Source organism: Haliaeetus albicilla, chromosome 4 (assembly GCF_947461875.1).
Source record: "Haliaeetus albicilla chromosome 4, bHalAlb1.1, whole genome shotgun sequence".
Classification (NCBI taxonomy): Eukaryota; Metazoa; Chordata; class Aves; order Accipitriformes; family Accipitridae; genus Haliaeetus; species Haliaeetus albicilla.
The window spans coordinates 561,722-586,080 of record NC_091486.1 but is presented as its reverse complement, the minus strand read 5'-3'; the positions used below and the strand labels follow the sequence as shown (position 1 = coordinate 586,080).

The 24,359-nt window shown below is 38.4% G+C and overlaps 1 protein-coding gene across 9 annotated transcripts in view; it reads left to right on the top strand.

Annotated features, from left to right (window-relative positions):
* Positions 1 to 24,359, top strand: part of TANC1 (tetratricopeptide repeat, ankyrin repeat and coiled-coil containing 1) — a 119,554-nt gene that overhangs the window by 23,426 nt on the left and 71,769 nt on the right. For 5 of the 9 annotated variants that reach the window (XM_069780567.1, XM_069780566.1, XM_069780571.1 and 2 more), the window contains one exon: positions 22,877 to 22,951. The exons of 3 other annotated variants lie outside the window; for them this stretch is intronic. In XM_069780567.1, the coding sequence (XP_069636668.1) occupies positions 22,891 to 22,951 (61 nt within the window). In that variant the 5' untranslated portion in view covers positions 22,877 to 22,890. Of the gene's footprint in view, positions 1 to 22,876; positions 22,952 to 24,359 lie in introns of those variants that run through there. One more of the 9 variants, XM_069780569.1, reaches the window with a different exon arrangement.

Genomic DNA, 24,359 nt, shown 5'->3' with positions numbered 1-24,359 from the left:
TCAGTATTCATTGTATTTAGGAAATTCTATAAGGATATTTCAGCATGCTTACCTGATGAGATTATTTATCTACGTATAAAATATGCTACAGAGATTGTGAGATGCTCTCTGTTCTGTATTTAGCCTCACCATATAGCTTTAAGATTCTAGTGCAGCATACCTTTCCTGCTTACTTAGGATGGAGACAATTTTAAGCAGGGAGAGTCTGAACTGGAACACAGGTTTTCTGCCATCCAGTTTTGTGCTTCAGCAAAATAGCGTGCTTTTGATCTCCTTGTGATAGCTAAAATGTCCTGTTGCTTTCCTGCTCCTGCCCCCGGCTTTCAGCTTCATAAAGAGACTAATCCTTCAGAGTTTGCTCTGTAGTTATTTCAGGTTTCTGTGCTGTATAGGTGATACATCACTGTATAGACTTCTTTTTCATCCATCCTTGTCACTCCTGCATCTTGAAATATATGCATTGTAGTTCATGTTAATGTAGTGACTTTAACTTTTTAAAGGCCTGGTTCTCTTGCCATGTTTTGGGAATTTTGTTTTTGTTTCCTCCCCTCCACTCACTGAGAAGGAGGCCTGTTAAGCTGTAGGCTTAATCTGTAAAGGCACTGTGGTATTGTAATATTAAACTTTGTGACATCTTAACTTCAGTGCTTGGCCTCCCTGTATAATGTATGGAGATGCTCCTCTGCCTAAGTAGTATTCATAAGAGTCTGGAAGCAGAAGGCCAGGTAACAAAAAGTGTCTTACTAGAGTTAGTTCTCCATTGCATGACTAGGAGTAGTTGCTGGAATATGTACTTTATTTCCTGAGGTAGTGCTGTCTCCAATTTAGTATTTCACTTACTTTCTTTTCTCTTCTTGATCTGGAATAATAATTTCTAATGAGGGTGCCAGTTTGAAAACAGAAGTTCCGCTAGTTTGTTGGATGAAATGCCTTGCAGACCAGCCAGCTTGCCAGATTTGAAGTGTCTCCTCATCAGTGTCTTGTCGTGTGGGATGTCAGTTCTTAAGTGTTCGCAGAGAACAGTTTGCTAGGTTTCATAGACTACATAGTGCTTTCGGTTTGAGAATCTCGCTGGGTCTTAAAGAGGGATCAGTTCAGCGATCTCAGTAAATGAGTTCTTTGCATAGCCATTAGCAGAAATTTAGATGTCTTTGAGGTCAAATCAAGAGCTGCTTTTAGGATCTTGATCTTGTTGAAGTTTGTGGCAATGTTCAATAAATTATTGCAGATTTGACCTTTTTCTGTAAATACTCTGTGTCAACAGGTGTAGGGGTTATGGGTTTTTAGTGTTTGCATGGTGACTTATTTGGTGACGTATTTCTTGGGCACTTCTGCAATCCAGATGACCAGAATAATTTTGGGAACAGGGCTGATCTTGAAGTCACCTAATTCTTCCTCGTGTGCCTTGGTGAATTCAGCTGTATCTAGACGTGTATGAAATTGTAAAACTAGATGCAACTTAGCATTCTAGTGATCTTAAATATTGTAACCACAGAAGGTACAAAGCTACAGATAGGTATTTTGAATCTCTCTGTGCATTTCTTTTTTTAATCAGCTGCCTTAAATTCATGGTGTTGCTTTAAAGTTAGAACTTGTGAATTATCAATAAATGCGGATTCCCATGTTTTAGATTTCTGAAATACAGGGTGGCATTAAAAGAGAATAAACTCCATAGCCTCTGGTAGAATTGTTCACAGTCTCATTTTGGCCCGCAGTAGAATTTCTCCTCTGATTAGTGATCCAAGTATTACTCAAATTTAACACTTTTTTTTTTTTAGAAAAAAATGCATTGTATTCCAGCATTGTAAGAATTAACCTGTCAAAGAAAAGCACGCAAGGTGCATGTATGACACGTACTGCATTGCAGGGGAAGTGAAACAGTTGTATTGGTGGAGTAGGAATGGCCTGTGTGGGTGGTCTCAAGGAGCCACATCGGCAAACGCATCTTGGGACAGTGGTGGTCGTGACTGGAGTCAGTAACTTCAATGTTCAGCCTCCTTCACTTCAAGTTGTTTCTTACCCTTTCCCTTCTACCTGCGTATTCCCCCTATCTAGCTCAGACAAATCTGTAATTAAAATATTCAAGAATTAGCATGTTTGTAACAAAGTCTGAAGACTTTGTAAGGAGTCTTTTTTTGGCTTAATCCAAGCTACTGCTGTGGTTAGTCCTCTAATTTGGAGAGCAAAGCATGCTTGGCCATAATGGGGAGCCTTGGATTCTGGTTGAACTTCTGACTTCCTCTGTAAAGGTCACTCAATTTTACATACATTCATTGAATTAGCGACTGTTATTAGTGCTCCTGTTATCTGTACCTAGTGGCATACAAAGTGCAGTTTCAGAAATGTGTAGGGTGAAAGGGTGAGGGGCTGCTACTTGTTTGCTGTGTATTTCGTATATTTGGTAACTAACAGCTTTAAAAACAAAGGTGCCTGTAAAATGTTTGCTGCATTGCATTGAAGTTGCGTATATGGTGCGGATTGGTTTTCTTGTTTTGTTTTTGCTTTGTTGGTGGGGTTTTTTTACTTGCTTTGTTGGGGTTTTTTTTTTCTGGTTTGGCTTTTTTTTAAGACTAGATCTTAGTCTTGGTTAAATTTAGATCCAGCAGGAGAGAAGCTGGAACTTGTTAGCAACACAGGAAACGCCCTGAAAGAAAAGCGTTTGATGTGTACATTTGTGTGTAAATGTGAACTCTGCAGCTATATGGCTGGAGTTAGACTGTGGGGAGCTCTGTTTAGTTTAGAATAGTTTCGCATCTTTAAATGTTGTGTTAGGTTCTGGTAGAACTTCGCTGCCATCTCGTTGATATAATTAAGTATTAATTGTTAAATATCTATGACTTGTCAAAAGTTGGTAGTTTTAAGTGAGATTCAAAGCTATTGCACTTAAAATAGCTGAGGTGTTTAACTGCTGAAAAGACAGAGTCCAGATGAAACTGCTTCAGCTTTGCTTCATCTGGACAAATGTTAGAATTTGAGTAGTCTAAAGATTGTGCTTTTCTTCTTTCAGTCATTTACAATGAAACTAATCCATTTCTTTCTTAACATATGTCCTTTCCTTAGAATCTGTATTTCTGACTATACTTCAACAAGTTAGGATTTGAACAATATACAAGTGAGAATAAATAGAAGCAAAATATGACCTTTGTTTTTTGAAACTTAAATGAGATGGAAGTTGCTAGAGAGTTTAATGTGTGGGTTGGTTTTGGTTCGGGCTTCGTTTTTTGCCTTTTTTTTTTGTGTGTGTGTGTGTGGTGGTGTTTTTGAACAAGAATTAATTTTGGAGGGAGGCTGTTTTTGTGTTTTACACCAGAAATGCCTTTGAGTTGAGTTGACTATTTAGTTAATATGCTTCAAGGTTTGTTTTACACTGGGCTAAATTCCTACTGAGGTCACAAAGGGATTTTTTTGTGTTAGTAAGGACTGAGTTCCTGGATTTTTGAACAATATTTGCCAGAAACTGAAAGTCTGAAGAAAAGAGGGAGGAATATTACTGCCACAAAGTGTAGATATGGTTTTGCTATGACAGAGTAAAACTTTCAGCACTTCCCAACCACTGATACAGAATCTTTGTGCGCAGGCAAGAATTACTTTGAGAAGTTCAAGAGACAATGCAAAGACATCAGGGGAAAACTTTGCTTTATCCTCAGATAAATTATATTTGGCAAAGGTAGGAGTATAGGAACGTTGTGCCTTCTAGCACGATGTACCAAACTAATGTACGGTTTCAGAATTCATTGATATATTTAAAACTCTGGGAATACAGAGCTGGTGTGTATAGAGTTTTTGTTTATTCTGTCTATTTCTTGTGCCACTGTGGTACCCTACCAGATATATTTTCTGCAAGTTTGCAGTAAGTCAATCAATGAGTGACAGGAGAACTTCTTATAAAGTTTTACACTCAATCAGAGGTACTAGGCCTATTTTGAAAGTTCTGGGAAAAAACGATCTAATTAATGTTGGATTGTTTTTGTTTTTTTTTCCTGACCAAAAATGCTGCTTTAAAAGACAATACGGAAAGGAGGACAAAAGTGACATTAAGTTATTTTGTTCTGCTAGAGTTCAAAGCTTTGTTAAAAGTCTGCACCAGAGGAATATACAAAATGGTTTGTTAGAGGACTTTTTTTCTTTTTCTCTCCTGCCCCATGCAGAGGATTCTTCCAAGGCACTTGCATCCTCTGCTGCAGTGTGTAGCATCAGAGTTCTGTCCTGGATCGCGCTGGGGAAATGGGCCTCTTGAGAGAGCTCATTTTATTAGTAAAGTGTTCGAAGAATCTGGCTAACTGGCATCTGAGAAATCTGACACTGTCCCTCAATCTGGTAGACACAAGATTCTTGTCTTCCTATTTTCATCATGTCTGCTAATAGGAAAAACAAATGCTTTTCTCCTTAGTGAGCCTTGCTTGAGCCTCCTTTCCTCAGTTCTTAGTTTTCCCCAGGAGAAAAATTGAATTTTGTTTCTTTGCATTTTTTCTTCTGTTCGCAGGATTTTGAGCTAAGTGAGTTCTTGTTGGTGTTACATCTATTCTCTTCATAAATCAGTGAACTCAGCTCATTCCATTTACATGGGACTTGCAAGCATCCCATTAACAGGTTAAGGTGAGGCAGTATATACTGTCTTGGCAAACATGTAAAGATTTACAAAGACCTAAGATTTTAATGAATAATTTTTTTTTTTGAAGGATACAAGTTTGTATTCCACGACTAGATAAATTCTGGTTGTGAGATTTAATTTTTTTTTTTTTTTTTTTTTGACACTTGCCTGCAGAGGGAGTACTTTCTGGCATCTGAATTAGAGGCTTTGGTGGTGTTTGGCTGTTTAATTACTGAAAGCAATAGGACAACTGTAAAATTTTAATAAATATGGGCTTGTCAGGTATTTCATATTTTTGGTGAGAACATGTAAGATCTTGTCTACCCCAGGGAGTTCCTGCAGAATGAGGCAGGGTGTGAATGTGAAGCACTTCTCCCCTTGCATAGACAAGCCTTTAATTTTTCTTCAGGAGCAAACCCTGGGATGTTCCATGTATATTCTTGTCCCTGGTTTGAGCTCTGTAGTGGACTTAGAGCTGACAAGGAATAATACCTAAAGCGTGTATCTAGTTCATGTGAATAATCTCATTGATTTCTGTGGTCTACTTGTGTAAAGAGAATACATACATGCTGGGTTGGGGCAGGATTGGAGGGCTTGCTTGTAAGCCCATTGTGGTAGATACTGCCTGTCACAAATGTTCAAACAGAGCTTATTTTAACACTGTAAAAAGGTCTCTTTATACTACTGCATTGCACATTAAAATGAAAAGTGCTTTAAGGGAAAAGGAATTGGAAGAATGTGGATTTTAAGAGTGTTTCCTTGTAGTTTACACTACAGAAGAATGCCTCAGTCTTGTCCGTAAAATAACATAATCAAGTAACTAAAAACAGAAGGTTTACATTTCACAGAGAGAAAAAGGTGGCATCCCAGGATTTGAGATGGGGGAAGTTGGGAGGGTAATATTTCTGCTTTGCCACATTCCTATGAGTGAGATTTCAGGAGATAGTTGAGCCAATCTAACAGTTTGTTGTGATTCAGAGGAGTGGTTTTCCTTCCTTCTGTACCTGTCATGAGATCCTGCTCTTTTTCCTGTGTCATCTCTGTTGCTCATCTGACTCTGCAGTGCAGCTCAGCAAACACATAGAGAACTGGATCAGCACTGGCACAATGCAGCAGAAATATACAGCTGACCCCTTTGGCCACCTTGTAAAGACTTGCCCATTATGACCTTGAGCAAACTGGTTTTTGCTCCTCTTAAGTAAAATGGAAATAAGACTACTAACCTCCCTGCAGGCTGTTATGAGCTGTAGTATGTTTTGAGATGGTCTGAGGAAGAAGAGGCAATATACAGAGATGCCTCAGATACATTCTGATTCACATACCTTCTAGATTATGTAACTTAAATGTCTCTAGGCAGCCTCAAGAATGTTAATGTTAAATTCCCAAGTTTGCCAAATTATTTTATCCACTTAGATTACTGCTTTATACCCTTTTTTTGGTGTGTGTGTGTATGTGTAATTGTGCTAACATGTCCTGGACAGCAATAACAGTCCCAGTATGTTTGAGCCTTGTGTTCCTGTTTATTTCTGTGTTTTAGGGTCACTTAGGAGTTGCATCTTGCTCCTTTTTTTTGGGGGGGGGGGGGGGGGAGCGTTTGTTGACAGATCTGTTTAGGCAGTTGCATTCTCTGAAGGAAATAACTCTGTCTGCATTGAAGTTTTAATACAGGTTTCCAAGTTTTTCTTGTATGACTTGTCCTACTTGAGCAGGGGTGGTCTGGACCAGATGACCCCCAGAGGTCCCTTCCAACATCAGCCATTCTGTTACTCTACCCTAATTAAGGAAGTCTTAATGAGTGTTGTTACTTTTTGTCATTGTGGGTATTTCGAGCTGTTGTTCAACACATACTACCTCTAGTAACTGAGGCTAGAAAATAAATACCCTAATGAAGAAAATATCAATTTGAAACCAGAGTAATACATTTTTAAATTCACATTAAAACCTCCAAAAGTGCTTACTTAATAATAGATAGGTTCATCTCTATTTTTAGGCCTGTGAAGCAGGAAGTATATCATGTGTCCTTTGTATACAGAGTTTGGATGGAGCTCTGCATTTGATTTCTGGCAAAAGTGAGTGGCTGTGATTCCCAGCCATTTCATGATCAGGTATTTTATGATTAGGGATTACAGAAAATACACTGTCCCAGAATTTCTAAGGTTAGCTGATATGGGGAAAAAAATAGACCAGAGTGTGCACCTGTATTGGACATCAATGTCTAAAACAGAGACCTGTATTGTTAGGAGGAAATTATTAGTGAAACAGGAGGAGAGGAACAATTTTTGCTTTTTGAAAGAGAAAAATTCCATGAAAAAGCAGAGAATAAAATCCTGAAAATAATCTGGTAGGATGGATGAAAGATATAGGAGATGTGGAACTAGATATGATAAGGAACTAAAATTAAAAAAAGCTTTTACAGCACCCTATCAGCATCATTCAAGGAAATACAGCTCTCTATATTAGTGTGACTTTTTTAGAAAAAAAGAAATAAAAAATGTCAAGCATACTAGATTCACTGGAAACTTGGAAAGTAGCTGTGATAATGAAAAAGCCACCTTTTCTGTGTTCTGGACATAATACTGACTTTGACAGCTTTGCTTAGTCTGTTGCTAGATTTATCGAAGGGGTCTCCTGTTGCAGCAGTGGGTCGGGGCAGTTAAGCTGCAGGGTGGCACTTCACGTCTCTGAGCAGCCAAGCTGTGTTAAAAGGAGCACTGGGCCAGAGAAGTGAAGTTGCTGAGGCTGTCACCATTAGGTGTGTGAGGGCCTGCAGCGTGCAGTTACACCAACAAAACTGCTCCCTTGCCAGTCTGCTTCACTTGGATGGGGATGGTGATACTTCATTAATGCCATTGATGGCTTTGCTGGTGTAGTTTCCTTAATGTATCAGTAAAAGTATCCAGGAATAGACCTAGCTTTGGTTTCGATGTAGGAGTGAAAGTTGAACAGCTGGCCGGTAGGAGAACTGATGGTGTACCAGCGTAGAGAAACTGAAGGCAGCTGTACTGCTGCCCCCTCCACTTGTAGATTCACTTCAGTGGTGTTTTCAAAGTTCACATTCCTTAGTAAAGTGACTGTCAGCTATCTCAAAATTTTATCCTCTTCTGAGAGATCTTCTTAGCATCTGTAGTGATCTGCCCTGCTGAGTTACCTGCAACCAGAGACAGGGCTAAGGACTCTGAAAGGAAGAAAACTGTGGGGCGATGACTTTTGGCAGGCAATGTACGGTGCAAGTACGTATCAACACTCTGTGAATTCAGCAGTGTTTTGACTGGTCCCCTTTTCTGTTGTTGCGTAGAGTAATTCTGCTTTTCAATGGATGAAAGAGATGGTGGAAGAAGACTTCACTTCTAGACACTAAGTGTATATTTTCATATTATGTCCTACAGTATTTGCCTTGAGTTACATGCATTGACTAATCAAATACTGCCAAGTTTCACTAGTGCCTGCTTTGGCTTTGTATCAAATGATTTCATTTAGTATTTGGAGGGAATTTGTTTTCTTTTTCTTAAAGGATCATCAGTTAGTCTGTTAAAAGTCTTTGGAATTCAGTGATGATTTTTTTTCTTTTTTTTCACGTACAAAGTGGCACCACTGTCAGACTAGATACAGGAGATACAGCAGGTAGCATTTTAGGTGTACAAAAACATGCCCTTTTTAAAAATGTGACGGAAGACAGTCATGCTGCGTGTTTATATGTAGTCTGGTGGTAGAATCATTTAATTTTGAGGTATAGCAAACTTTCTTCGAATCTGGAGCTGCCTAATGGTTTTTTTTTTCCTTTGTTCTTGTTTTGGTTTGTTATGTGGAGCTTTGTAGACAAAAGAAACAAATATGGAAATTAATGTGTTGGACCACATGCTATTTTAATATGTCCAGAAGAGACCCATGGTGTTAAATCACTTTGAAGTCACATTTTTTTGCATATTGCCTAGGGTACTGTTTTGAGAGCTCCCTTAGCTTACTAGTGTACTCCACTGAAATTCTCAAGACATTACTCATTTAGGTCAGGTCTAATTTTGGAAAAGAAAGTCTGTGATTATTTTCTTTTTCTTTTTCTTTTTTCTTTTTTTTTTTTTAATATATTGAGGCTGATAAGAGCTTGCTTGGTGTTCTTCAGACTGAAAAGGAACAGAAGTGGCCACTTCCCAAGATCTGAGTTACACATCTTAAATCTGAAAACAACACTCTGTGCAGGCACATAGGATTTGTGGATAGGTTTATGTAGGATTTTTTATATATAGGATTTCTCATCTGCAGTATCTGGCAAGTTGAAAGTGTTAAGCAAGTTGAAAGTGAAACTTAATACCTTTATCCCCCTTGCTACTGGTTTACCCTGATGTTTCCTTCTAATAAAGTATTTTATGATATTAAATCCCTTTACATGGGACAACTTCCTTCCCTTGAAGTTTTAAGGTGGTTGAAATAAAGCGTAATTTATTTGTGAGCTGTAGCCTAAAAGCCACAATAAACAAGCAGATGGTTGTTCACCTGTCTCAGTTGCAGTGGTTCATTTGCTAAGCTTATGGATTTTAGTGCTATTTAGTAAGTCTAGGAAGGTTAAGTCATTGGTATTCAACCTCACTGGGTGGACCTTATAATCTTCTCAGTAGTGACATGTGAGGGAAGTGTAGCCCTTGGCTACTCACCCATTGTGTGACTGGAGAACTTGTCTGTCCTTTGAGGGGCATCTGAGTAGAAAAGGTGTGACTTAAACAAAACTGAGTTTTGCTTAAGCTAGTTCTGTCCTGGATTATGACAACAGACAAATTTTGTGTATGCTATCTGATGAGGAAGCAGTGACCATCTTAAAAGAATGTCCTGTACCAAAAGTTGATAATAATTCAACTGTCATGATGTCATTTCGCTGTCCGCTAAATGAAATTTGGTCTTTTTCTCCTATGAAAGAGAGTATAAAAATTGCATGCACAGCTGGAGGAGACAGCCGTGTGAGTTATAAAGCGTGATGAATCCAATATGCCAGGTAGTGTTCCTGAATCAGCTGGTAGGATTACGTTGCCTTGCGGATGTGAAATGATCTGTCATTGCGCTCAGAATTTTCTTGTGGTGAAGACATTGCTCCTGGTGCTGCAGGAGAAGCTGTATTCTTCCCTTTACTGCAGCACAAAGAAGAGAGGATCCCTAATCAGAAGTAAGTGTTGGAGCCCTTTGAAAATCCTGCCCAGAATTATTACAGATTTGATGGCTGGCCAATCAGTTTGGTACTGTTATATGAAGTTTGTAGCCTGTCCTGTAGTAATAGATTTTTTGCAAAGTAGGTATTACTTCTGGTTATTGCTTGACCTTAACACTAAAAATATTTGTTACATCTAGACTGATTTCTTCTGCTTCTTTCTTTCCCCACTTAACTTTCTAGACTGTGGTGATTCCTTAACAGTACATGTAGTTTAACAGGAGCAGAAAAACCTTGCTTAAATACAAATTGCGAAGACTAACCCATACAGGCTACCTGTTGAGCCTTTTTTTAGAAATGGGGGGAACCCACAGCTCTTCTAATGGACATACTGGAAGCTGCATGATGCCTGAATAGTCCAGAGATCCAGTCTGTTAAAATGCTGGGGTCAATTAATATAGATACAGATGTGCTTTCTGTCCCCATTTTTACTTTGCTAGATCAATCCTGTCTTCAATTTTGTGGGTCATGAAACAGTGCCTGGAGTTGCAGCAGTATGGAGGAGGCAGGTTTAAACTGATGTAAAGTGGTGGGCTGAAGGAAAATGGTTTTGCCCACTAAGTTGTTTGAACTGCAGCCTGTATGATGTAAGATGGATGCATTCTGCGTTGCAGTTACTTTTGGCTGTTTGGAGGGAGTGGTTGTAGTGTTTTACAAGCAGCTTGTTGATGTTCATCTGGAAATTAGGACTGTATCTAGAACAGTTGAGAAGCTGGAGGCACATTTTGTTCCTATACCCCTCATCTTCTGTGTTTTCTGGAGGGACGGTGCTGTCATAACCTAAGCATGCAACTATTCGGTACAGTAAGACTTGATTATTATGAGTTGGGTCAAGACTTTGGTTAGCATGATTTTTGTCTTCCTTTCATTTTCTGTATGCTAGTAAAGCTGAAATGGCAGTTTCTGACCTAGTTTTCATCTAGTTTTAGGCTCTTGATTTTCTGCTGACATAGGGTGTGCAGGGTGTCACTTCTGCCAGCTGGAAAGTGATGAGTTTTCTTGCCTAGTGTTTTGACCCTTTCCTAATTGATTTTAAAGTAGGGCGTTTGTCGCTTTTTCTGTGTTTAACGTGAGAGGATGGAGAGAGATGGGATGAAAGTGGCCGTTATGACAAAGGCAAGAAAAAAACATATCTATGTTTATATTTCATTTTCTTTTGCTCCCTCCTGCCTCAATGCAAACTACGTCGGTGATGTCCACTGGTTCCTAGGGATTGCTGACTGGGATGCTTATAATGGTGTTTCTTCAGGACTTTTTTTTTTTTAAACCTTGTGACCTTATTTCATTCTAGAATGCCTTTCTAAATAGTGACCCTCCACTTAGAGGAGGGCCAGCTGGTTGTTTGTGAGGTTTGGGGTTTTTTTTGAAACCTTTTTATTGAGGTGAGGATTATTGCTGAAGACAAGTAGCCAGCAGTCTTCCTCTTAACCACCCTTCATTATTCTGCTCTCACCACACCCACCCACCTTCTTCTTGCCTCTGAAGTGAAAACTTAGTTTGTGGCATAATCTATATACACTGATCCCTGTCTTGCAAAGCTGGAGGAGAGAAAAGATAATTAATTGAATTTAGAAATAAAAGGTTGTGGAATGATAGAGGGTAATTTACTTCTGTGATACCTAAAGATAAAATTGAAGGGAGAAAACAGCCCTGGTGAGAGTGGAGTCAGGCTGAATGAGATGAGACTAGGAAAGCACAGTGGATCTTTTGATCCTTTGAAGAATTTGGCAGTATCTTGTAATTGACAAGAGTTACAGGGGTACTGTTCAGGAAGAAGCCTAAATAGCAACAATAAATTTGATAAATTCAGTAGGGATGAGAAGCAGGGGGTTTTGTTGGCGTTTTTTTGCTTGCTTGGTTGGTTGGGTTTGGTTTGGTTTTGGTTTTTTGTAAGTCATAACTGAGGAAAGGGGAAATTCTGTAGAAAATGGTAGAAGGCTATGGTCTTGGTGTTTTCTCTGGAGGGACTTGGCAGAATGGGGAGAGAAGGGGAAAAATAAATTTGTCCGCACCTCATCTGTGGTCAGATATTTTTCATATGAGAAACAGCTGCGAATGTTTAAGATTTTATGGCTTTTCTGACAACTGCTGCTCTTCTTCCCCAGTATAGACAGGCAAATGACTCAGCTGATGATTCTTCATCCGCATCATTGCTGAATTGTTCAGGTTAGTTCAGACAGGTGCTTATGACCTTTGAAGTTAATATTTCTGACTTGTGAGTGCTCTTCATCTGCTTGAGTGCAAGATCAGTTTCTCCAGTGCTTCAGGGTAGTAACAGGTAGCTGGGGAACAGTAATCTTTAAAACTGATAAGCAGTCATTTCTGCAGTATCTGGCACCTGACCAAGAATTTTTGGACAACAGTCAAGTGGAGAGACCATCTTTTCCCCTGTGTTGGCAGACCTTAGAGACAGTGGCCAAAATAATCAGCAACAGGGTAAAAGAGTAGCATAGCAGAAAACTGGGCGATTGCAGGGTAGAATAAGTACAACTATGATATCTGGGAAGTCAAATCTAGAACGAGACTGGTGGGAAAAAAGCTACTGCAAAAGCACATTCTAATAGCTAACATGATAATGAGGGTTTTTCTCATGCTTCCTCATCTTTCACCTCTTTCATTATATTTTCATAGTGCTTCGGGGCATAATTCCACTATATAGAAGTGAGCAGCAGATTGGAAACCTTGGTGTTCTTTTGCAGTCTCCTATTAAATTGATGCATAGCTTTCAGGGGTGTCAGCTAAGGGAGTGGGGGGAGGAATGTGGAGTATCTCATAGGTAAGATTAATAATAATTAGGTTATTGAATGGGCAACAAATGAAACAAATGCAGTGTAGCTTGTCAATTTTGTATCGTTATTGATCTTCCTGCATAAGAAATACCTACAAAGGGTAAAGACCATAATTGTTTAGGATATTGTAGAAAAATATTTCAATAATAGCTGTTTAACTTCAGTGAGTTTGTTTAGATTTGGCTAAATATAGCCCATTGGAAACATTGTAAATGCCTTTTACTTTTTTTTACTGAATGAAGTCAGAGACAGACCTCTTCAGTGCATCTGTTTTATCTTTTTCGTTCATGTATTTGAATAATAATAAAACACAAATATATCTCATCAGAAGTTGTACCTTAAAAAAAAAAAAAAGTGAAAAACACTATTGTCTTGTTTTCAAATGGTTTTGTTCGTTCTTGAATGAGAAGTCTCTCAGATCTGGGAATATGCCCTCTGCTTATTGTAAAACATTAGATATTGATGACTGAAAATGTAGTCTTTTTAAAGGATTTTTTACTTACTGTCTCGCTTGATTTCTGTTACATCAGTAACACCTTGCTGCTCTAAGTATTTTTTGCTGCTGCTGTTTTCCTCTTGTTTGAAAAATACAGTTAAGCTAAAGGAATTTGAATTTGCCAGAAAAGGGAAATGTTGAAACTTTTCTGTATCTAAGCAATGAAATTCTTAATGTGTTTAAAGGCAATGAAAGCAGCTGTGACTAAATGAAGTTTTCTGCAAACCTTAGGACTGAATCTTGGGATATTTACAAAATACAAAATGCACTTTTTAAAATACAGCTTTTTTTGAAGTATATATTTAATAAATCCTACACTGAAGGTAGTAAGTCCTTAAGTACTTCTGTGCAAATGGTAGAATGACTAAGATCTTCCACCCTTTATTTCTTTGCAAATATATGCTAACTGTTTTTCACGATTTAAATATGGAGAGGCTAAACAACACAGCTTTGGAAAGCAGGTAAATGTGGAGTTCACGGGCATTAGCTCAGGTGGTTACATACCATGCAGGATTAGTTTATTTGATCTCTCCAGAAGCGATGAACTGTTGTGGCTAGATCTTTGAAAATAACCCACTCTGATAGGTACGGTATGTAAAATGTGCGTGCTGCAAACTTTTAAGGAAGGTAGAACAAAAGTTATGAATGCAAACAAAATCTATGAATCATCTTGTTACTGATGTTAGTATCTGTCAGTAGTAGCTATACGTGGAAAATATTCTCATGCAAGGAAGTTGCTGAGTTTTAAGGGAGACTCACAGACAGTGAAAATGTGGAGAGATACTTTTTTTTCTGTCTTTTTGCTTTTCAGAGGGGATTCCTTAGGTAGTGAAGTTAATTTGTAAAGATTAGGAATGAAGTAAAATGTTGTGTATATCTGTGCTCCCAACTCTTTACGTAACCTAGCATTTGTATTTTATAAATCTGATCTTGTTTTGGAGTCCCTCATTTATAATAACTCTGATCATATAAATTCTTAAATCAAGGGACTTTCCACCCCTTCCTTTCGTGCTCTGAGTATGATGCAATTGTATGAAATGTCTTGTGTATCTGAAGATAAAACAGTTGAACTGGTGGGAGGGCAGCACCTATTTTAAAATAATGTATTTGACATGAGCTGGGGTGGAGGATTGAGTTTTGTAAGCAGCTAACATGATGTTTGATTGCATAAGCAAAAGAGCGTTGAGGTATTTTCCTTCTTTTGTGACATTATTAATATCAGCCCTTAGATAACAAGTCCACATCTGGTATCTGTTTTAAAAATGAAAATGATAGTTAAAGTTTTTAAAAGACCTTGAAATCTTTTAAAAAACAAAGAAACAAAAAACCCCACAACCAAACAACAAACAGGTGGTTTCAGGGCAGAGTTTAAAAATTGGAACCAGGGAAATCTAAAACTGAATTGTTTACCGCAGCAAAACTATTGTAATAGCTTAAAGTGATTCTGAAATCTTAGTTAGTGAATTATTTTATTTAAGTTTAGTTGTGGAGAAACAGGAAATACGGTGTGCTTAGAAAAAACAAGATGCCAGCATTACTGGAAAATATCCTATTAATACAAATATCTTTAAACCAAAACAAGATCCAATATCCCATGTCTGTTTCAAGGGATGAGGAAATAAAAATGTACAGTATTGCTGTTCAATTTGATCAGTCTTCTTGAAGTGTGAAAGATGGGTATGAAGAAATTTTTTACCTGAAGCTGAAATGCTTTTTGGTATATGTCAGAAAGCTTCACAGTATGTACAAATAAGCTGGGATTTTTTTTTTTTAATTATTTTTTTTAAACACATAGTTTATTCGTAATCAGTATTTCTAAGCTGTAGTATTTGATTCGTTTCCTAAATGGTTCCACTACATACCTTTGTGGAATTTGGATGATGTTGTAAGTGACGGAGGTGTTGTGTTTAGAACTACTTAAGAAGACAGTTTATTTTTTTGTACCTTTCAGCTTGCAAATGAATAGTAAATTTCACTGTGTTTGCTTTCCTGTTCAGAGCCTTTATTGGTTAGGTCTCTCCTTGAGTGTGATTGACAGATCAAAAGGTGAATTTTTTTGGAAGTGGTTATCTTTCATTTTTGCATATCATTTTATAGGGGAGAAGGAAGGAAATGGACTTTGCTTCCAGGTAATAGGCAACTTTTGTGTCTACACTGAATGTGTCTGAATAAGCAACCATCTCGCGTGACATTTCTGTTCTGTACTGGAATAGATCCTTGAAGAACTGTATGCACAGTAGGGAAGTTGGCCTCAATTCCAAAAAGAGAAAGTCTAGGATGGAATTGTCCTTGATTCCTTTTATTTGATCTCTTATTACCCCCTACCTATATCCTAAGAATAGGAATGACACATACTGTAAAATTTCAGTTCTATATCAAGCCTCTCTGTTCTGGTTAATCGAAAATTTATACTTGTCATGTTTGCAAAATAAGAAGGAAGTTAAGTATAATATGCAAGTTCTCAGGTGTTTGTGGTTTTGTTGTTTTGTTGTTGTTGTTGTTCTTTTTTCTACTCCGTTCCAGCTATGTGTGAAGAATATCATTCTCAGATTCTAAAATTCATTAACAGCTCCAGATCCTACTGTTGCATAATGCAGTCTTTCTAACATGGCATACGTTTTTTGTATGGGAAAGATAAAAAAAAATCTTTTTATTTAAAAAGCAGAGTGTAATAAATACATTGGGACTTTTATTTTCTTTGATGTCTTAGCTTAGGAGGTTATCTGGAAGAGGGTGTTTGACTATGTATTTAGAAAAAATGCTTAGAGTTAGAACCATAGAATAGTTTGGGTTGGAAGGGACATTTAAAGGTTATGTAGTCCCAACTCCCTGCAATGGGCAGGGACATCTTCAACTAGATCAGGTTGCTCAGGGCCCCATCTAACCTGGCCTTGAATGTTTCCAGGGATGGGGCATTTACTACCTCTCTGAGCAACCTGTTCCTGTGTTTCACCACCCTCACTGTAAAAAATCTCTTCCTTATATCTAGTCTGAATCTACGTTCTTTTAGTTTAAAACCATTACCCCTTGTCCTATTGCAACAGGCCCTGCTAAAAAGTTTGTCCTCGTCTTTCTTCTAAGACCTCTTTAGGTACTGGAAGGCTGCTATAAGGTGTTGCCAGAGCTGGACGCAGTACTCCAGGTGGGGGCTCACCAGAGCGGAGTAGAGGGAGAGCATCACCTCCATTGACCTGCTGGCCACACTGCTGGTGATGCAGCCCAGGATACAGTTGGCCAGTAGACTTAGCACATTGCCGGCTCGCGTCCAGCTTTTCATCCACCACTACCCCCAAGTCCTTCTCGGCAGGGCTGCTCTCAACCCCTTCATCTTCCAGCCTGTATTGATACCAGGGGTTGCCCTGACCCAGGTGCAGGACCTTGCACTTGGCCTTGTTGAACCTCGTGAGGTTCACATGGGCCCACCTCTCGAGCTTGTCCAGGTCCCTCTGGATGGCATCTCCTCCCTCAGGCATGTCAACCGCACCACTCAGCTTGGTGTCATCTGCAGACTTGCTGAGGGTGTGCTTGATCCCACTGTCTGTGTCATTGATGAAGGTAGTAAACAGTACTGGTCCCAATACGGACTCTTGAGGGACACCACTTGTCACTGATGTCTATCTGGATGTTGAGTCATTGACCACTGCCCTCTGGATGAGGAGAATTCCATCTGACACCAGCAAGCCTGGTGCCGTGTAGTTGATTTTCTTTCATTTCGGAATCTGATAATCAGAATTTTTGGACCTTGTAGTACTGGGAGTTATATGCTGTTTAAAGTAAGATTGAGCGAGTTAGAATACATGTTCTACTACAGTACAGCTAGCTTCTGTAATGTTTTTATTCTCGTCTGTGCCATGAGGTTTTCTTCAGAGGCAGAAAGTCTCCTCTCTGTAGCCCCTTGAGCTGGTTATTTACTGCCTCTGCTAGGTGTTTGCTCCACAGTGAGTTTTGTTGGAGAAAGGGAACATACTTGAACCAACCCAAAAGATTTACAGTTGCATTTCCTGCTATTCCCATCACACTCCCTCAGTATGGTAGATACATTTTAAGGCATTTCTCCTCTTTTGAGTGTGGCTTATCCCTTAAAAGCAGTATGTGCAGTATGCTGGCCTACAGGATGGATAGATTCAAAGGGAATAGTGTACTGTAAATGGTACAAGGTGAAACGCATGCAATACATGTGGTCAGTGGCGTGAAGTCTAGTTGAAGGCCAATAACTAGTTGTGTACCCCAGGGGTCAATACTAAGTCTAATCCTGCTCAGCATCTTCATTAATCATAGAATCACAGGTGGTTGAGGTTAAAAGGGACCACGGGAAGTCATCTTGTCCAACCCCCCTGCTCAAGAAAGGTTATCTAGAGCCGGTTGCCCAGGACCATGTCCAGATGACTCTTGAATACTTCCAAGAAGGGAGACTTCACAACCTGCCTGGGCAACTTGTGCCAGTGCATGGTTGCCCTCACAGTGAGAAAATATTCTTGATGTTCAGAGGGAACCTCCCGTGTTTCAGTGTGTGCCCATTGCCTCTTTGTCCATTGGATTCCTCTTTGCACCCATTATTTTTTCCACTGACTTTTTTTAAGCTCACATTTCTTCTCCCTTTGAGCTGCTGCAGAGGGTTTCTTTTAGCACTGCACCTGTTCAAGATCCTGTAAATGTTGTGTTTTATTATTACTGCATTTTTTCTTAAGAAAGATCCAGTTTCCTTGGAACAATGTCATTGTCTTCACTTGCAGTAGGCTCCCTACCCCAATGATCATCTCTGTGAAACCAAACTCTTCTGTAATTACCCTCTTGTATTTTTGGTTCTGATTGCATTACACCACTAAGCCGTATCACTTTGGGGGAAAACCAAAATAATTAAAAAAAAATGCATCCAGTGGTCTCTGTAGGGCAGAGCTGGATGAGACATGCTCTGTGAACTTCAGCATGACTTCAGGTAGACTATTTCTTCCTTGTTCATGTGGTGATACCAGCTGAATTTTAATAAAGTGACTATTGTTCTGCAAGACTTAAGACATTTTAAAATGCTTGTAAGTAAAACTTATCATACAACATACCAGCAATATACAACACTGAATAATTTTAGAGGAAACATTAACGTTTCAAAGCCAGGCAGAAGTTAGGGAATACCAAATTAAGAATGTCTCTGCAGCTCTAATTAGAGTTTCCATTCTTCTACATATGCATTATGTTTCAGCCTTGAATTATATGATTGAACACTGTTTTCTTCACTGAATGCTCTAACTGAACCTGTGAATGCCTGCTAGTAAAGTTAAAAGCTACAATACCCTAGAGTGCCATTACCTCAATTGCAACATACTGAAATGAGCTGAGAAAATTTTAATTTTAAGGAACTGTCCAATTACGTATAAAAATGGGTTCCAAAGAATATAAGACCTTCAAACTGTAATATCAAGGTGAAATTTATATATTTAGGTTTCTGGAACAAATGACCAGTGTCCGAATATGAAGCACAAAGTCTGTGTTATTTCCAAACTCATACATGGACCAGTATCTTATGGTGTGAAGTAGCTGGAAGGATTTGAGATGAGTCAGAACAGTTGTTTTCAGGTTGGTTTTTTTTGTTGTTGTTTTTGTGGTGTTTTTTTTTTTTGTTTAAGAGTTTTGTACTAAAATTAGAAAAGTCCTCTTTAAAATGGTGATCAAGAACATGGGAAAGAGAACAATGGAGCTGGAGTCTACTGTTTGCCGGAAGAAATAACAATGAAGACTTCTAAGAGTTTGGCTGATAGGTATGAAATGTATATCACAGCTGTCCTGTAACAGTACTGTACTTCACACAGTTGTGTGATTCAGAAAACATCAAAGAAGCCTGGTCTTTGAGCAAAAACCATTCACTATAGCACTTTTTTTTGTATAGCCAAAGTACATGCAGTGCAAACTGGACGTGCATGTTTTCACAGCCGTTGCAGCCTACATGATATGCACAAGGAGGAAGCTATTCTGAAAGAATACTTAATGAACTTGGGAAGTGAGTCATTCAGATTTTAGGAAAAATACGTTTAAGGTGTTTGAGCAGTCTTCTGCCTTTTTTGTTTAATCTGCAGATTTTAATCTTGTGCTGTTATAAGAAGTAACATTTTAAAATACCTTTTTCCATACCTAATAAAGACCAATATTTTATAGCAATAGAGGAAAGTTAGCTGTCTGTAACATTAGAATATCTGTAATAATTCAAATAATGCTTGTATGTATCATTTTTAATGTGAAGTCACTCTTACCTCATACCTATTTCAAACTATGGAAGATATTCATAGGTTCTTGATTTGTTAATACTGTTTGAAGATGGATTTGATTTCCAAAAATATAAAGTGTTCACATGACTCTTGCTCAAAAAAAACCCCAGACTCTATTTAAACAAAAAATGATACTGTTCCTCAAGCACTAAATTTCTGTAAGAGGTACCAGTTGTTAAAGAAAGGGAAGCTGCTTAAATCTTCAGAGTTTGAACCCTTTTTTTTAGTATTTTTTTTTCCTTTTTAATCTACAGTTTCATAACAAGCTATTTGATAACTAGTTACAGCTTTCCTATGAACCTGTTTGTAGCCTGTATATTCCTCTTGGCTGAAGTCTGACACCACAGAAAACAGGTGTGGGAAGGACTTTTGAAAGGTCTTTTAGTACATCCTTCAGCTTATGTATCTGATCCATGTGACAGATTTCCATTATTAAACAACTTTTGATAGAATTGGAGGAAAAATAAGCTTTAAAGTTTTATTCATGCCTGAAGCAGAAGCTTGTGGGGCTTACAGCTTGTCTTGTGGGGCTTACAGCTTGTCTTGTGGTTTTTGTTTTGGTTTTGTCCCCATCCTTTAACAACTGTGTCATACAAATGAAATGTGTTAACTTGTCTGGATCTTTAATCCTCAGTCTAACACTTCTTACTCCAGCCACAACCAGTTGTGTGGGTTTTTTTTTTTACTTGCAGATGTCTGTTTCAAAGATAAATATTCCACTCTTTCCTTATGGGATGGCAGTTTTCCTGTAGTTTGTTGTCCATACTGCTGGGAAGTTTTTTCTTAGTCTCTACGCTAAATTTTGTCAGCTGCAAAGCAGGCTTGTATTACTTGGTCTATCAAAAGTTGATATACAGGATAGATTGTTCTGTTCTGTGTAACAGTTAAAATATATAACAGGCTAATGTAGTTAGGTCTCTCCTCAAGTGTTCTCTTAAAAATAAACCACCTTTTCAGTCTCTTAAGTTGCACTGTCTAGACCGCTGATCTCTGGCATTGTCTTCTCCGTGCCTTCCACCTGGTCCAGATCTCAATTCTGGTGCCTGCAATGGGATATAGGCTTTTCCAGAGGCCTCATTAGTACCGGGTAGAGTGGAATGATGACTTTCTTTGTTTTAAAGGCAGTGTTGGTCTTCATGCAACTTAGTAAGTGGTTTATTTTCTCTCATAATCATGTGGGCTGTTTCCAGCTGACCATGTCCGAGTATCTCAGAAAGTCATTCTTCCTTTTTTGTAACAGCGTACCTGAGGACATGACTTGTCATTTTCCCTTGTTACTGCTTTTTGTGAAAGCTGTTGTGTAAGGGAGAAGTGCTTCTTTTTCCCTTTGCAAGCCTAGAAAGCTTAAGTACTGGGAAAGGGGAAATGATTGGGGAACACATAGGATGAGTGAGAGTGGAGGTACAGTACTCTTTCTCATTCCCCCAGTAATTGGCTGTTTGGGAACATGAAGGATATGGTATTTCAGAGGAAGTAACCAGGGCTGCAGTTAAATTTTGCTTCAAGTTGTTCCATTTTAAACTTCTTTTACTAGTTGTCAGTGCAGTTTGTTAATCTCAGAAAATTCTTTGCTGTTGTGGATTGTCTATCTAGCTCATCCAGTCAAGCGAGGAAGGGAGAGTGTTTCCTCATGTTGCATTTAGTTTTTCCTTGTGATCTTGTGGTTGAATTTTAGGAGACATTTTCTTATTTTCAAAAAATTGAGCATTGTTCAAGGGAGTGTCATTAACCCTGTTCTTTCAATCCAGCCTCTTCTACATTGCTGGACAGATGTGTTGATAACTAGCATATAGCCTCTGCTTATAGAGAATATGATTGATACTGAGTCACTGATATTAGAAGCACGTAGAGTATATATTTAAAAAAAACCTGCTTCACTCTTTCCAACTGGCATTCAACATTCTAGTATAGTATAGTGATGCTTATCTTCAGAAATTTATTTATAGTTTGTAGTCCATAAATAATCATAATTTGCTTCCTTTTAGTTTATTTGATTTTTTTTTTAGTTAGGTGATCCAATTTTGAGGGTGTTTTTGTGAGCTTTTTCAATTTTTTTAATGCTGAAACTGGAGAGGGCTGCTTAGTTTACATTCTTTGGGAAACACCTGAAAATAGTGCAGAACTTGTTTTACTCCTGTAGTTTGCAGAAAGATAGTTACTAGTAGAGCGTCTTTATTTTCCTGTGTGTAATCCTTAGCAGATACTTTGCCCGAGATGCAGAGCACAGAAGATCGTGTGTTTGCTGCCTGCTTGCCCTATGGTGGATACTAAGGAGTGTAACTCATCAGTACAATTTGCTTGAGTTGTTACCTTGCCACCTGAAAAACAGCCGTTTGTGTGCACAGCTGTACCTGTGTGGAACTGACCCAGGGATTTGTGCATTGAATATAACACAGGCTCTGGAGACCTTCCTGTTTTCTAATTGGTATTAGTTGTATGTGCTTCAGGCTTTTCATAGAAAGTTAAGAACTCTGTTGTACTGATTTTTCTTTTTCTGCTGTATTTCATAAAAGGAAGTGAACTTTCTGAAGAATCTGTATTTTTTGGATGGAAGATTTTTGCTTTCCCTGTTGATTTCATGTGGTGTTTATGGCAATCCGTTACATAAGACAGCATAGTCGGATAACTTTTTTTTTCCTTCTTCTTGCATATTCTGTATGGCAAGTTCTCTAAAATGAGATATCCTTGGAATTTTTCAATAGAGAAAACAAATGAAATTAGAATTTATAGTTGCTCTAGAAAGCTTTTTGAGAAAGAAGTGCTCTTCATAATTCTGTTCATTCTATTTTCTTTGCCTTGTAACTGAAGATAGTTATCTGAAACAACTGAACTGTCTTCCAGGTTTACATCGCAGATATAGTTTTCTTACAATTAATAATCTTCTGAAATCTGCAACTGCTGCTCACTTGAAGTTGATTGTTAAATTTGAGATGTGGAAGACGGAAATGCGTGTGCTCACAGGCGTGGATATGTGGGCACATAGGCATGTACTTAGCAGTGCAGTGATTTAGGGAATTTCTTCTTCAGCTTTTTCTGTGTTGGTCAACAGCGCGTGGCATATAGGTAAAGAACAGTTGTGTGGTGATACCATGTCCCATTGTCAGCCGTCTCTGTTTTACGCTCCTGCAGTTTGGAGCGTCCAGCTGACAGCGGGTTTCTAACATGTCGCCTGCTCCCCCAGCTATGCTGATGAACTCTGGTCAGGAGTTAGACCTTTATTCTGTTTTATTTTTGCCAGTGTTTTACAGTAACTTACACGGGTTTAGCCTTATAACCTTAATTATATGTGGAATGTGGAGAATGCTGTATTATTTTTCTGTACAAGAAGACAGTGAACTCTAATTGCTTAGTTGAAGTATTAGAACATTTCTTGTGCATCAGGACTTTGCTTAACCAAGCTACGTTGTAAAAAGCAATGTAACTACCAGAAAGTTTCTTTGGATTACCTCACTGTTTTATTTGTATTGATCCTGTCTTTATTTTGTTCGGGTTTGTGTGAACGGACGTTATTAATGTTTCATTTATTTTTTGTTTCTTTCTGTTATCCTTTAGGAGCAACATTTAAAATGTTAAAGGCAGTTTTAAAAAAGAGCCGAGAGGGTGGAAAAGGGAACAAGAAAGACTCAGGTATGAATATTAATAAAATGTTTTATAACGTAGATGAGTTGTGCATTATCAATCCAGCAATTAAGTTTATTCCGTTGCAGCAGTGACGCCCCATCTCGAGGGCGGCGGGTGACTCCTATTGCTGGTGCCAGCGGCAGGGAGGGAGGTCTGTAGGCCATAGCCCCTTGCCTCCGTTTTGGCCAGACTGCTTACACGCAGAGCATGAGTAGCAGGTCTGAAGCTTCCTGGAAGGGGTATCCAGTGCACTAGCCCCTGAATCGCTGCCGGGAAGGACAGATAAGAGCAGCTTGCTCTTGGTTCTTGCCATACAAATAGTGAGAGCGGGCTGTGTGTATTGTCCTGCCAGCTTAAACATGGCCCAAGGCCAGAGTTTCAGCACCCTGAACTATAGAAATATATTTTAAACTACTGATTCAGTTATGTGGTAGAAAAAAGCCGTTATGTATTATGGGCGATAGAATTTTTGTTATTCATGTATTTAGAAAAATATTTATTGAAAATAAATTTAGTCAAAAGTTTTAAAGTTGATTATCAAACTTCTATCATCTTCTAGTTTTTGCTTTAACTACGGAGATTTTTGAAGGTACAATTAATCATCAACGAATTTTACTTTAAAAAAATAAAGTTCATTTTACTATTGATTGTAAATTTAGTAGGCCATTACTTATCTGTATTGCCTTTCAGGAAAAAGGGTAACTAAGAACTCTAATTGCCATTTTCGAGGGCAGAGAAGGACCAGCAATGCGCTTTGAGAAAGAGTAGTAGTTCTAGAAGTGCAGGTGTTGGTGGTTGAGTATTAAACCTGCCTGCTATGTGCAGGTCATGCTGACGTCTTTGCTGCAGTGTCTGGAAAGCTAATGTATCTGAGTAACAGTTACCTTTTCTTCACAGTTAAATTTTTAGCTTCAAACTATTAATGTAGACTAATATATCTGAATTTCTGATGAGTTAGATCCGAAGTTATGTATAAGTGAAGTTATGCTCTTTGTCAACACGAATTTATTACTCCCATAATTAAAAAAAAAGAAGTAAAAACAAATATTCCTTTAATGTATTAAGTACAGAATGTAATATAGACCGCCACATTCACGTTTGTCAGAACCTTTAAAACAATGGAGTCATATTTTCTTTGACAAACAAGTTATATATGTATCTTGTATTGCAGCTTTTAAAACTATACTGAGTCCTACAAGGGGAGGGTATTAAAAGTGTTCTTTTGCAAAAAGCAGTTCTGTTTTCATCTGGCAGGTAATGTGTTCTTCAGGAAATTCTTGTGGTCTTCTGAAGTGTACACTCTGCCACGGTTTCTTTGTAAGTGACTGAATGATGAGAGCTATCTTGAAAAGAGAAAACATTGACACTAGATCAAAGATGCACAGAAATGATCACAGAGCAAGACAAAAGGCAT